The following is a 13,251-nucleotide window of genomic DNA, read 5'->3' on the forward strand; positions in this document are numbered from 1 at the left end:
GTGTCCATCCAAAGAAAATGTTGAATCATCACTTTATCTGTCCTCTAATTTATGATTTTGTTGTATTTTGAGTATACATTCACTATTTTAATTTTTTTTTTTTTTATTTTTGTTGAGGAATCACTATTCTGTACATTAAAAAAGAGCACTGCGAGTGAAGTGTTAATGGAATGCTTGATAGGGTTGGGCTAATAGCACGAAAGTATTTCTAAATACTAATAACCCAAAAGACAGAAGTGGGCATGAAATAGATTACAATAATCCAAACATCTAAGAAGAATTAGAATAAGGCATACTCCAATGAAAAGCAGCACATGTCCTGATCAGGCAGTGAAACCATCAAGAGCAAGCAATTCACCACATGTTGTCATATGTAATGGCTTTGACAAATGCAACCTCTGAGTTGATGATAGGAGCTGAGAAACTTTCTTCATTGTTGGACGACACGGCGAACTGGGATTCAAGGATGCAAATGCGATCTTCACCAGAGTGACCACCTCCCCTACTTCTTGTTTTGTGGGTGGGGAGATGCGTTGGTCCAGAACTTCCGAAATTGGCATTTCAGGGGCAGGTGATGCAGATGAGGACGACGATGACGCCCCGAATGATAGAGATGAGAAAACATCTCCTGGATGGCTTCCCATAATTATTTCCAGTGTGACAACTCCAAAGCTATAAACATCGCACTTCTCGTTCACTTCCATTGTATATGCAAGCTCTGCTAAAAAAAAAAGCACATAGAAGAAATTGCATCATGCATCAATTGTACACACGTATAATAAGAGACTCAGATTGAAGTGTTCAAAACATTGCTTCTCAGAAAAAGGACAGTGAGGAAGTCACAATTTCCCAATCAAATTAATAATTCCTTGAAACACACAACATACAAATTCGAGGAAATTTGGTTCTTTTTCAGAACTAAAACAGATAGCTTAATAGAAGCTGGACGGTGAAGAAGAAAAAGAATTAAAAGCTGGATGTTGAAGAAGAAAAATAATTAAATAAGAAAAGTTTCCATCATCATGCACATAAAAAATATCTAATAGTTATATATTCTAAATCACAGAAGTGAAAATGAAGCATTGGTCTAAAAGCAAAAGCTTAAAAAGTGCTAAATACAGAGAACAGGGAATCACAATATTACCTGGTGCCATGTAGCCATATGTGCCTGCAGCGGCAGTCCAATTAGTTGAGTCTGGATTTAAATACTTAGCAGTGCCAAAGTCTGAAACATAGGCCTCATATTCAGAATCCAACAAAATGTTCTTGCTTGAGATGTCACGATGTACAATCGGTGGCAAGCAATCGTGGTGCATGTAAGACAAGGCATGAGCTAAGCCTTTAACAATATTCACCCTTTTACTCCACCCCAACTCTTTAGCTTCTTCATCTTTGCTCAACATTGCGGCCAAGCTACCTCTTTCAAGATACCCATACACCAAAAACGAGTGTCGTTTATGTGCGCAGAAACCATAGAGCTTCACAATATTCCGATGTCTTATCTCAGTGAGTGCCCTTACTTCATTCAAGAATTCCTTCTGAAATTCTGTCTCTCCATCCCATAGCGGATGTAGTTTCTTAACAGCCACTACGTCTTCAGATGACAAATTCACTCTATAGACACTTCCATGTCCTCCCTTCCCAATGCAATATGTGGAATCAAAATCTTCTGTTGCCCTTATGATTTCCTCATACATTGATTTTCCATCAAAATTTAAAACTGAAAAGGAAATTTCTCCATGCATGTGGTTTTGCTTAGTATCTTGATGCTTCTTCTTTCTTTGCACTATTACAAAGACAATTGTAAAGAGAGCAAATACAAGGACAAATACTGCTAGAAGAGAGAATATGACCTTGTGGTGGTTTTTTGAGCCATGTGCATTGCAGGGTGGCAGCAGAGCTCCAACTTTTCCACACAATCCTTTGTTCCCTTTCAATCTTTCTGTCAGAGCTTCTCGAAATGCATTGATGTTGGGAAGGGGACCTTCCAAGTGATTGTAGGATATGTCAACGTACGACAAGCCATGTATCTCTTCGAAACTTGATGGTATGGAACCCGAAAGATTGTTATGGGAAAGATCAAGTGTCACCAAACTTTGCATACTGCCCATTTCTGATGGTATCCTACCTTCAAGTGAGTTATGACTTAAATCCAGGTCATTCAATTGAACTAACTTCTCCAACTTAAATGGAATTGCTTGAGATAACTTGTTGTTGCTCAAATTCAGATGGTATAATTTGAGTAAGTCACCTAGAATGCTTGGAATTGAGCCACTGAATTTATTTGTTGACAAGTCAAGATATTCAAGATCATTCAATGATCCGAATTCCGACGGTATACGACCCGAAAGTTGATTTCCATTCAACATCAACTTCACCAACAAAGACAACTTCCCGAATTCTTTTGGGATCAACCCAACTAAATGATTTGAAGAAAGTTCCAGCACATTAATTTGGGTTGCATTGCCGATCTCAGGTGGGATGAGACCACTTAAATTGTTGTACTGCAACTTTAGACCTATAAGAGATTTCAAGTTCCCTATCTCCTTAGGAATCAAACCAGAAAGTTGATTTTTACGCAAGTACAAAGTGTTTAGGTTTATTAAGTTACCAATATTTGGAGGGATGAGACCACTTAAATTGTTGTAGGACAACCATAGATCTACAAGAGATTTCAAGTTCCCTATCTCCTTGGGAATCGAACCAGAAAGTTGATTGAAACTTAAGCCCAAAAATTTTAGGTTTATTAAGTTACCAATATTTGGAGGGATGAGACCACTTAAATTGTCGTTGGCCAACTCTAGATCTACAAGAGATTTCAAGTTCCCTATCTCATTGGGAATCAAACCAGAAAGTTTATTTTCATTCAAGTACAAAAATTTTAGGTTTATTAAGTTACCAATAATTGGAGGGATGAGACCACTTAAATTGTTGAAGGCCAACGCTAGATCCACAAGAGATTTCAAGTTCCCTATCTCCTTGGGAATCAAACCAGAAAGTTGATTGTCATTCAAGTACAGAGTGTTTAGGTTTATTAAGTTACCAATATTTGGAGGGATGAGACCACTTAAATTGTTGTTGGACAACTCTAGATCTACAAGAGATTTCAAGTTCCATATCTCCTTGGGAATCAAACCAGAAAGTTGATTGGAATGCAAGTACAAAGTGTTTAGCTTTATTAAGTTACCAATATTTGGAGGGATGAGACCACTTAAATTGTTGTTGGACAACTCTAGATCTATAAGAGATTTCAAGTTCCCTATCTCCTTGGGAATCAAACCAGAAAGTTTATTATCATAGAGATAGAGATGAGTAAGGCTTGTTAGATTGCCTAGTGATCTTGGAACTGAACAGTTGAGTTTATTCTCATACAAATATAGCTCCACAAGAGATTTCAGGTTGCCTATCTCATTGGGAATTTCCCCCAACAAAGTATTTTTAGAGAGCCTAAGAAACCTAAGATTTCTTAGGAGACCGATTTCTGGTGGAATTCTACCAGACAAGTTATTCCGAGAGAGATCAAGATGGTGGAGTTTGGAGAGGTAGCTGATTTGAGGTGGGATGGCATCAAAGAGTTTGTTCAAGCTGAGGTTAAGATATTCAAGATTAGGGAAGGACAAGAATGAAAACTCATGTAGCGTACCTTGAATACCTCTATTGGAAAGGTCTATCCTGTTGACACTTCCAGCTGAGTTGCATGAAACACCAGTCCAAGTGCATGGGCTTGTTCTTGGTTTTGGATTGGTGCTGGAAGAATTGGTGGCATTAATATTATGAGTGGGAGGGTCGTACCAGGTGAGGTTATTGAGGGCTTGATTTGGAAATAAGCTGGCTTTCCATTTGAGAAGAGCCTTTGCTTCAGTATGAGAAGTAGAAGTAGCAGAAGGAAAAGCAACCCAATTTGGTGATGAAACATACAAGAAGATGACAAGGCAATAAGGCAGGAAGCATATTTTAGCGGAAGTTAAAGATGTCATGGTTATTGTTTGTGTGGTATATGTATATTGTATGGGCCGTGCCTTACTACTTATATATAGTGTGGGTAGTCTTTGGGGTTTAGTTGAGCATTGAAAAGTCTTTGAGAGCGTGGTCCTTGTGCTCTTGATTAAGTTGTGTGAGAACCCGTGGTCTTCTTGGACCTCAAATTCACACCTGAATGTCACCATGGCATTGGACAATGAAATTATTGTTTCATTTTTTCTTTCCCTCTCACAATGAAATTATTGTTTGGGGTTTTCACACTGAAAGTCTTTGTCCCTTTTCTTTAAAGTTGAAAAAAACAACTTTTGCATTTTCTCAAAGCATGATTAACCCTGAAATGTTGTAGTCCTGTCACGACTAGAACAATTCAAACAAAACATGCTTCTTGCTTTGCTTTAGTGGAAAAATTAATCCACTCCAGCTGTCCCCAACAAATCTGAAGAGGAATAACTCGTCAATGCAATTTCATCTACGCCATTCAGTTTTCTTTTGAGTGAAAGTCTCAGTCTTTCATTCTCTAAATTTACATGCCAATTTTGTATTTTCTGGATGAAATAATGAAATGAAATTGACGAAGGTGAGAGAGATAACCATATGGATGACATAGGGGTTTAGCTGTGTCCCACCCAGCTGAATGCTTGAGTGAGCTTTCTGCCATTGTTAGAATTGTAATAAAGTCTTTGTCTTAGTGGTTGTTCTTATAATGGCTGGAGTCAAAGTCTTTGTCTCTCGTTCTTTATAGTTATAGTAGAGTCTTTTATGGTGTACCAAATGAGCCCTTATTGATTTGATTTACTGTACCTAGGAATAGGAATGCGTAATTGATGGTTTGTTTTGTCGTTTATTGGATAAATTCATTTGATAATTGTGCTCCTCCGTTGCCACTAATTTTTTAATAGTCAACTTAATTTTTTTAATTTATCAACACAAAATACATCGGTTATTTATTAGCTTGCTTGCCCTGTAGTTGAATGAAAGCTATTTCTTCAGTTTTTTTAATTTAAAATATCGGTTATTTGGGGTGTAAAAATAAAAGGCTAAAGTTTTGAAATTCCCCCTAAATTTGTACATAACTTTCATTTTACCCATTGTTTTTTTATTTGAGAAAATTCAGAATACAAACATGTTTTTTAGTCAATCTCCCCTCTAGTGCTAAATTTCCTTACATTCCAACTATTTTACAGTTAAAAGATACCATGTGGGCACTATGAGGGCAAATTGGTCAATTTGTATCTTATAAATAATTAAAAAACTGAAAAATAAAATAACATAGATATACACACAAAATAAAATAATTATAACAAAAATAGAGAGAAAAGTAACGTTTTTTGTGTGTGGATATATTCGAGTAATATTATGCATAGATCTGGTGTTAACATGGCTTAATTTTCAAAATTAAATAATTATAGATTAAAATGAAAATTAGGTACAAATTCAGGAGCGATTTCAATAGCCGGGGTTGAGGTCGTTGCTCTATTAGTGGTGTTTTTTATTTATTTATAGCTTTGTACATTTTTATTTTTTCTTATTTGGATTGTTGGGTCTCAATATAGTTTCTCTAACAAGAAAATATTAGAACTCTGACACATTGAAATATAGGAAAGAAGCATACATATCTTCAGTCAAAGTCTTTGTCTGTTAAAATTGGAAAGTTTGAATGTTGTCACTGAACTTTAGTGAAATGAGGTTGTTACTTGAATGCCGTTTTCTCCTTCCTATTATTACGACCCATGAGTCAAGAACACAATTTCTATCATATATTTATAGATGTTTCAATTAAACCCTGTAAATATTCAAGTTAACCCTACAAAATATTTAAACAAAAATACATTTAAATTCAAGTTTAACCTTATTAGTAAAATTTCATAATGAATAGATGAAGAAGACTTAATTAAGCAACATGTTGTCACTTGACTTGGCTGCTATTGAGAGTTTGAGAAGCCTTAAAATGAGCGTGTTCAAACTTTCAAATCAATCAATGTGATCCTTAATCCTACGACTTTTTTCTAGCTTGGTAAGTAGACAGATTTCAATAGCCAGGGTTGAGAGGCTTTATGTTTGGATGAAGGAATTGAAACCCTGAAAAACAAATGAAAAAAATTACATATGATGCTCAACAAGCTTGTTTACTCTCCTTGACGGAACCTAAATGTGAAACCCTAAATGGAAAGCAAATAACTTGTTGAGCAAAAATTTGAGTTCTAGGACTAAATTGAGCTATATTTTAAAGTTGGTCACGTGATGATATGTGACCAAATTTAACAAAGTTGTGTTGGAATGCGACAATAAAGACCAAATTGATGTGTAGACTAAAATACAAAGGACCATATTGATTGATTTGAACATTTGAGGACTAAAAAAAGAATTTTAAAGAGACTACCTGTAATAAAAACCTGTGCTGAGAGACTTGTTTCATTGTTTGACGAGATTGTGGATTGACATTATTTATGCCAACGTATCACAAGAAGAGAGAAGACTTCCCAATTAGTTGAGTCTATTAAAACAACTAGACTTCTTCTCCTTTTTAGAGTTCCAAACTATGTTGAAGGGAGCCGTGGGCCAAAATATGGTCACTATATCATGGCTTCAATATTCTTTTTATGGCGACTGTTTCCACATCACAAAATAAACTAACAATCTTGAGGGAAAATGGATGGAATGAGAAAAGAAGGGATGAGGTAGGAAAGGAGGCTGCCAACCCCCAAAAGGGATGAAGGCTATGACTTTTTTCCTTAGGGTTTTCTCAGAGAGTGTTAACCTTTCCCTAATTCTTTAAATTGAGAAGAAGAAGTGAATACGTGCATTATCAGTTTGTTTTGTTCATCTCCTTTTTAGGCACCACTACTTACCAAACATAAAATATAGGTCATCAACGTAAACCTTTTCTGGGCATACATGCATATAGCTCTTCTTTGATCGCTTATGGTTGCCACATTGGCTTATACCTTAATCGACTCAAAGGGAACTCCGACATTAGACACAAAAATCTTTTTTTTTGTTTTTCACTTTTCTATCCATAGACTATGTTTTTAATTTTCCAATCAAGTAGACTAGACCAGTTCTTCGCTTTCGTTAGTGTAAGTTTGTCTACCGCGCAGATCTCACGGCCTGGGTTTCCGGGCCGAGGGGATATGCGTTGACACGCGGGCTTTTGGGTGCGGTGCGGTTGTGCGCGGGCGTGCCAGCACGGTCTACCGTGCGTCGAGATGGTTGGTGTGGATAGAGTGTTTGAGTGGTGCGCCTGTTTTGGACTCGTCTTCTAATCAAACGATTGTAGCCGAGAAAGGAACTAATCTCGGCTGTTAGGTTCACGGCCTGAGCTACAAGGCCGTTTAGTGATAGTGTTGGTGGGTTTTGGGCGGTGCTCCGGCGCGCTGCTCAGGGAGCGACGGTCGTATGATATATGGGGTGAATGAGCGAACAACAAGGATGATGCTCCGGCGACTTGAAAAATCAAAGGTCGTATGATATATTGATGAATGAATTTTCCTTACAGTCTAACACTACTCCTAGGAAAACAAGTAAAGATATTGAAAGTGCATTACAGGAAAATATAAGTTGCTCTGTGGGAGGCTTTGGTTTGGTGTTTGAACCCTTTGAATGTATTTTGAGCCCTGTATTTATAGGAGTTTCTTGGAGGAGTAATCGAGGCTGAAATCCTGCATAGTGGAGCCTGGTTAGAGTAAGTGGGTAGTCCAATCGATATTTGGGATCGTGAAGCATGGTGGTGTGACTCCATAAATCTTGGTAAATCTCGATCGCCGCCCTGATCGTGGGTTCTGCGCCTCTGGCCGTGGAGACGCATTTATTGCTCTGATGGCTGGTGACCTACTCTCTCAAGCTGTAAGAATTCTTGTGAGAATGTCCATGTCTAATCACTCTGTTTCCTGTCGCCAAACCCTGACTCCAGTCACTCCCCACCTTCCCTCATGCATTAAATGTTTATTTGTGGTCAGTGGGTTTGCTGCAATAAACAGAGGCATTACTTCATTAAAGGAAGCATGGGACCCTGCTGTCACGTGATGATTTGACTTTACTACCTTTGGCCGTGACTTTGTTTCGGCCTCGGCCTCGGCCTATAATCGAGGCCGAGGTGATCATGCCTTAGCAATTTCTCTTTTGTCTTCAGAAGGGCAAAAACGCCTTGGCGAAACGCTGCGTTTTAGTCTTATGAGCAAGTGCTAGGGCCGCGAAAAAGGGGCTCCTTCGGTCAGTTCATGGCCGTGATTTATTAGGCACAAACAAAGTTTAATTTCTTGCATTTTTCATTACGTTGTTTTAAGATTCAAGTTTATTGCTTTATTTTTTGTTATCGAATTTACATTAAGTTTAATTTGATTTCAGATTGATTTATTTTATTGCCTTTGTCGTTCACATCATTCTTGTTTCATTCTTACTTAAAGTTACGTTTATTGTTGTTTCGATTTTATTTTTACATTTACCTTCTTATTATTTAGTTTAATCCCTTCTTAATTTAATTTGTGTCTTTATCATTAAATCCCAAAAAAATACTAAAAATACCCATACGAGACATAACCATCATTGATCCCGAAAAAGTGAAAGAGCCTAGGCCAATAGGAGGTTCCTTACTTGGCCAATCAATCAACTGGTTAGAAGTCAGAAGTGCAAACACAATAATCCAACTTTTTCCATTCAAGCTAACCAGTAGCTTGGTAGTGACACGACTAAGCAATACAAGAGAAAAAAAGCCAAAAGTTCATTCCGTCGGCCACTTCAGCGAAAAAGAGGGAAAACAATATTATTATAGAGATAGAAAACGGTGAGGTCTGTCAAATCACCTAGTGATGAAAGAAGCTGAACGTACAAGAGAAGGCAATAAGCTGGAGAGCATACTTTATAACAAGTCAAAGAGTTCATAATGATCTGCTAGAGAGCATAATGATATGTTATAAAATCCAAGTCTCATGATTTTTTTATGTGCCTATTCTCTTTTCCACAATAAAATCCAAGTCCTCAAAGTTCAAGACTTGGAAAGGTCTTTCCAATTTTTTTTTTTTCATTTTCTTAAGTGGAAGACGGTTTGGGAAGACTTTTGGGGTTTTCAAACACTTGAGTCAGAGTCAGAGTCTCTTTGGAAATTTTGCGTTTTGTGTTGGAACTGAATGGAATGAAATTGATAGAAGTGAGAGCCTGATTGGATGTTATTGGTGGATCGCGTATGCGCTTGACAGAAGGCCGAAGAGACCTGGCAGTGGCTGTCACTTCACCTGGGTCGTTGTGGCCCTACATGTATTTCAAAACAAAAGAATTAGTTTACAGAATGTGGGTTGGATATTTCTGCGATTTTACAAATATCTACATTCTAAAAAAAACTTTCAAGGAGTAATGAGTAGAGAACAGTGAAGATTCTTTGGCAAGCAAAACATAAAAAACATATCAGTGAAAAGTTATGGTTGAAGAACCCAAACTCACAAACTTGCACATCTCTCTCACAAAGCCAAAGCAAACTTAGACGCAAAAAGGTTATTCCCACAATTATCATAGTTGATATCAAACTGGTCACATTTATCACAAACAAATTCCCAAATAATTCCAATATAAATATGAGAGATTTCCAATTGACAACTCCTACGAGATCTAACAGTTGCTTTTGAAGATTGTTCTGCCACGCCCACTGGTGGACCCACAGAAGCACTCTCCCTCGCTGGAAAAACCTTTGGAGGTGGATGAAGTTGTCGCTCCTTTGGTGCCCGCCACATGTTTGTGAAAATGCCTCAAAAGGCTGAGTTCTATTCTTGGGTTCGCAGCGCAGCGCACCTATATTTTATTTTTAAGAAATTCTGGCTAAAACGATGTCGTTTTAGACCAAACCACAAATAAAAACATATATATGAAAAAGAAAAAGAGGAAGACAAAGCATAGCATAGCACGGCTTTGAAGAAAGAAGTCCAGTCCAAGCCTTTCTTTGATATTGATAACTAACTTGATACCAACCAAGATCCCATCCCGCCCAGCAAGGAGCCTGGCACTCGACTCGAGGCGCCTAAGAGCTTGAGTCAAGCCTTAAGGTTTGGTTCTGGTTGTTTGTTTTCATCTTCAGCAACCGCTTCATTTCTTTCTTCTTCTTTTTTGTTTTTGTTTTTATTTTTGTTTTATTATTATTATTTATAATATGGCTTTAAATGGGTTGATGCAATGACTAAAGAGATGCGAGCTCCTGAGAAGAATCTAACATGGAAATTAATTAGTACCTTTATCAAAATATACAATCTGTCGCTGAATGCGTGTTACAGTGAGGAATCCCTTTCTCGCTATCGTATTCTTTTAGAGAGAGAATTTGTAGCTAAACGCTATAGAATAGCGACAAAACAATTCCCGCCGTATTATCACCATTCTATCGGCATTATTAGTGTGCACCTATTTTTTTACCTAATTAAATAGCAATTTTTTCTCTTATTTACAAGTATAAACATTAAGTTAATAGGAAACAATTCTAGACTGAAATAGTAATCAAACTTCTTTTTTTGTTTTTTTTGTTGCTTCTCCTCAAGGTGTTTGCGCCTCTCCACCACTGCTTGGATAACTTGACGTTGTTCACAACGCTCTACAAATCGCTCAAAATTTTCAAGGTCCAAGTCCACCTGTGAACATTTTAAAAAGAAAAAAAAAAACAAATTAGCAAAGACAAAGTCTGTGACTCTCTAACGTTTGTTCATATTTTAACACTTGAGCCCAAATTTTGACATTCACAATTGGAATCATTTAGTTTCTAACTTTGAAATTGGTATTGTATGAAGGAATTCAAATTTGTGTCTCGCGGATTGCATAGGCATCTGATCTTGTAACAGAAAACAAAATTTTTCTTTAAAGGGCAAAGCAAGTTGAAATTTAAAGTTCAAATCCAATTAGGCTTATGATGCAGAGATTGAAAATTTGGGATGCAAAAACAGAATACATAAGAAAGAATCAATTTTTATGTTAAGAGTCAATGGTGAACCATATGCAACCAGACCTCAGCAGATCAAGTGAGTTTTTAACAGATACACCAACACACACTTTAACATTTCACCTCAGATTACCAGAAGCCCTTAAAAATGGAAAGGCTTGAGAGGGTTTTGCAGCAAGCAGAGATGTGAAGCGACAAAGTTAAGAAAGAAAAGAAAGTGAAATAATCGACCCAAGTAGAGGAGATGCTTACTGTTGATGTGTAACTTGGTTTTACAGTTTTACATTTACAGTTTTACAGTTTTACAGCTGATTGTGATTAAGTAACAGCTTAAAGTCCCTTTTACGCTTGATGGAATTTTGTGGCTAAAAGGCCTGTAGGAAATTGCCAAGTGTCATACACACATTGGCAGATCAATTTTGTACTGATCTGGATGTAACCGTTTTTTGATATGAATATGGATGTGTATAGCTGAGCTCGATATGAGCCAGTGCTTTCATTTCTATCAATATCGGGCAAGAACAATTGCTACGGTACCCAAATCGGGCACTGCATCGGGCATATCCATTTTGTCAGAAATATAAAATTTTGCAGTCTTTCTTCTCTTCCTTCCCTTTCCTTCCTAATATCCAAAATAGTACTTCAGATTTCAACACTTACCCCTCAAAGTGTTTGATACCAATTTCCAATCCAGATAACCAATTCGGTGAGTGGGTTGGATTCTCGGTTGAGCTCAGATACAGGAGGAGGAGGGGCTGTGAATGGTGGGTGAAGTGGGTGGGATTGGGGTTTGACTTTCGGTGGTGGAGAACTAACAAGTATTTAGGGCAGCTGAGAGGAATTGATGGAGGGGTGTTGACTGTTGAGTTTTGGGGTCTATGGGTCCCGACGAGGGGTTGAGCGAGAGAGAGGAGAAGAGGAGTTCGAGTACTTCTTCGTCATCGTCGTTGCCGGTGTTGGTAGTCGGTTGTCGATGGGAACGCAGAAGTGGAGGAGACGATGGAGGTGAGAGCAAGAGCGAGAGTTACGCTTTTTTTTTCTTTTTTTCTTTTTTTTTGAGTAAAGGGAGTGAAACTGAAAGATTCGAAAGACACAACAAAACTAATAAAATATATTGGATCAGTTCCGTTCTCTTGGTCACCAGGGGGCCCAGCCTCCTCCGACTCCATGGTAGAGGTCGACCCCTATGACCTTCAGTTCCTCCTTATGGTCCTCTTCAGCTTTTCCATCTCTAAATTAGATCCAAGGGTGGGTGACCACAAATATCTTGAATCCGTGACAAAGAGAACGGGACTGTACATTGGATATATTGAAAACCGAAGACAAATATTACAATCCTCGTTATACATGTCATACTACGACCAAAAACATTCCTCCCGAACAACCTACCGTGTCAAACACTAAATTCCTCATTGTTGTTCAACATTTTTAAACAAAAATTTCAGAAAAAAGAGGCAAAACTTTCACTTTGCCACAAAAATTGGCGGCACTTTTAAAAATAAATTGAAAATTTTGCACAAGATGTATAGCGAGGAAGGTTCCTAGCTAAAAGCCTTCTATTGCGAGGAACACAAACCATTTCTCGGTATAGTTTTGGAGGGAATTGGGAAGAATTCCCACTAAAATTTTAGCAAGGAAAAATCTATTTCCTTGCTTTAACAATCTACAGCGTCAATATAATTTGTCGCCGAAGCCAATATTTCCTCTCTATAGCTTAGACCAATTTGGGGACCAAATTTAGGTCAAATTTTGAGAGAAGTATGTCTTCCTCGCTGAAAGTGTTCTTCTGCGAGAAAAGTAAAATCCTTGCTGAAAAAATGGTCGATTTTCAAAATGAGATTTTCCAAAATGTTTGAAATCTACTTTGGTGTTTTAAAATCTGCATCTAGAATACACTTTCATTCACCATATTTTTCTAGGACAAATTCTAGGATTAATTTCTTCAAGAATGATTTCTTGAAGAAATCGATCTATTGGTTGTTGAATCTATAGTTCATTCATTGGTTAAAATCCAGAGCTGAGTTTCGGTGCAGTGGGGTGAAGGAGCTGATGGACTAGATACCATTTCCATGAAGGACAAGCTTCTAGCTCAATTAAGTTTGGAGAAGAAGGTTGCACAGGGAGGTAGTGCTCATTTCCTAAATAGACCTAGGATTATTTGAGCTTGTAATTACTTCTTCTGTAAGAATCTTCTTGACTTAGTGGATTGCCTGCTCGGAGTGATGACCCCCAGTTTTTCCCAATAATGGGTTTCTAGGTGAATATTTATGGTGTGTGGTTCTTGATTTTATGACTAGCCATACTGTATCTATTATCTCTAAAATGTTGATGAATGTTCATACACCTATCACTCTAGTTGTTGC

The 13,251-nt window shown here is 37.6% G+C and overlaps 1 protein-coding gene across 2 annotated transcripts; it reads right to left on the bottom strand.

Annotated features, from left to right (window-relative positions):
* Positions 1-205: 205 nt before the first annotated feature.
* Positions 206-4,033, bottom strand: LOC110746000 (MDIS1-interacting receptor like kinase 2-like). 2 transcript variants are annotated; one of them, XM_088247601.1, is made up of 3 exons: positions 3,644-4,023; positions 1,145-2,518; positions 206-718 (listed from the first exon to the last, which is right to left on the bottom strand). In XM_088247601.1, the coding sequence occupies exons 1-3, from the start codon at positions 3,975-3,977 to the stop codon at positions 324-326; spliced, it is 2,103 nt and encodes a 700-aa protein (XP_088103727.1). In that variant the 5' UTR covers positions 3,978-4,023; the 3' UTR covers positions 206-323. The 2 variants fall into 2 exon arrangements, with proteins under 2 accessions (XP_088103727.1, XP_088103726.1); XM_088247600.1 differs by having other exon boundaries at positions 1,145-4,033.
* Positions 4,034-13,251: the final 9,218 nt, after the last annotated feature.

Source organism: Prunus avium, chromosome 1 (assembly GCF_965620075.1).
Source record: "Prunus avium chromosome 1, drPruAviu1.hap1.1, whole genome shotgun sequence".
Lineage (NCBI taxonomy): Eukaryota > Viridiplantae > Streptophyta > Magnoliopsida > Rosales > Rosaceae > Prunus > Prunus avium.

Bases quoted from the DNA above. Each gene is read 5' to 3' on its own strand.
- LOC110746000 (XM_088247600.1), bottom strand. From the start codon at position 3,977: ATGACATCTTTAACTTCCGCTAAAATATGCTTCCTGCCTTATTGCCTT. The intron at 719-1,144 runs GTAATATTGTGA...TTTTTTTAGCAG, and splicing joins ATATGGCTACATGGCACCAG to AGCTTGCATATACAATGGAA.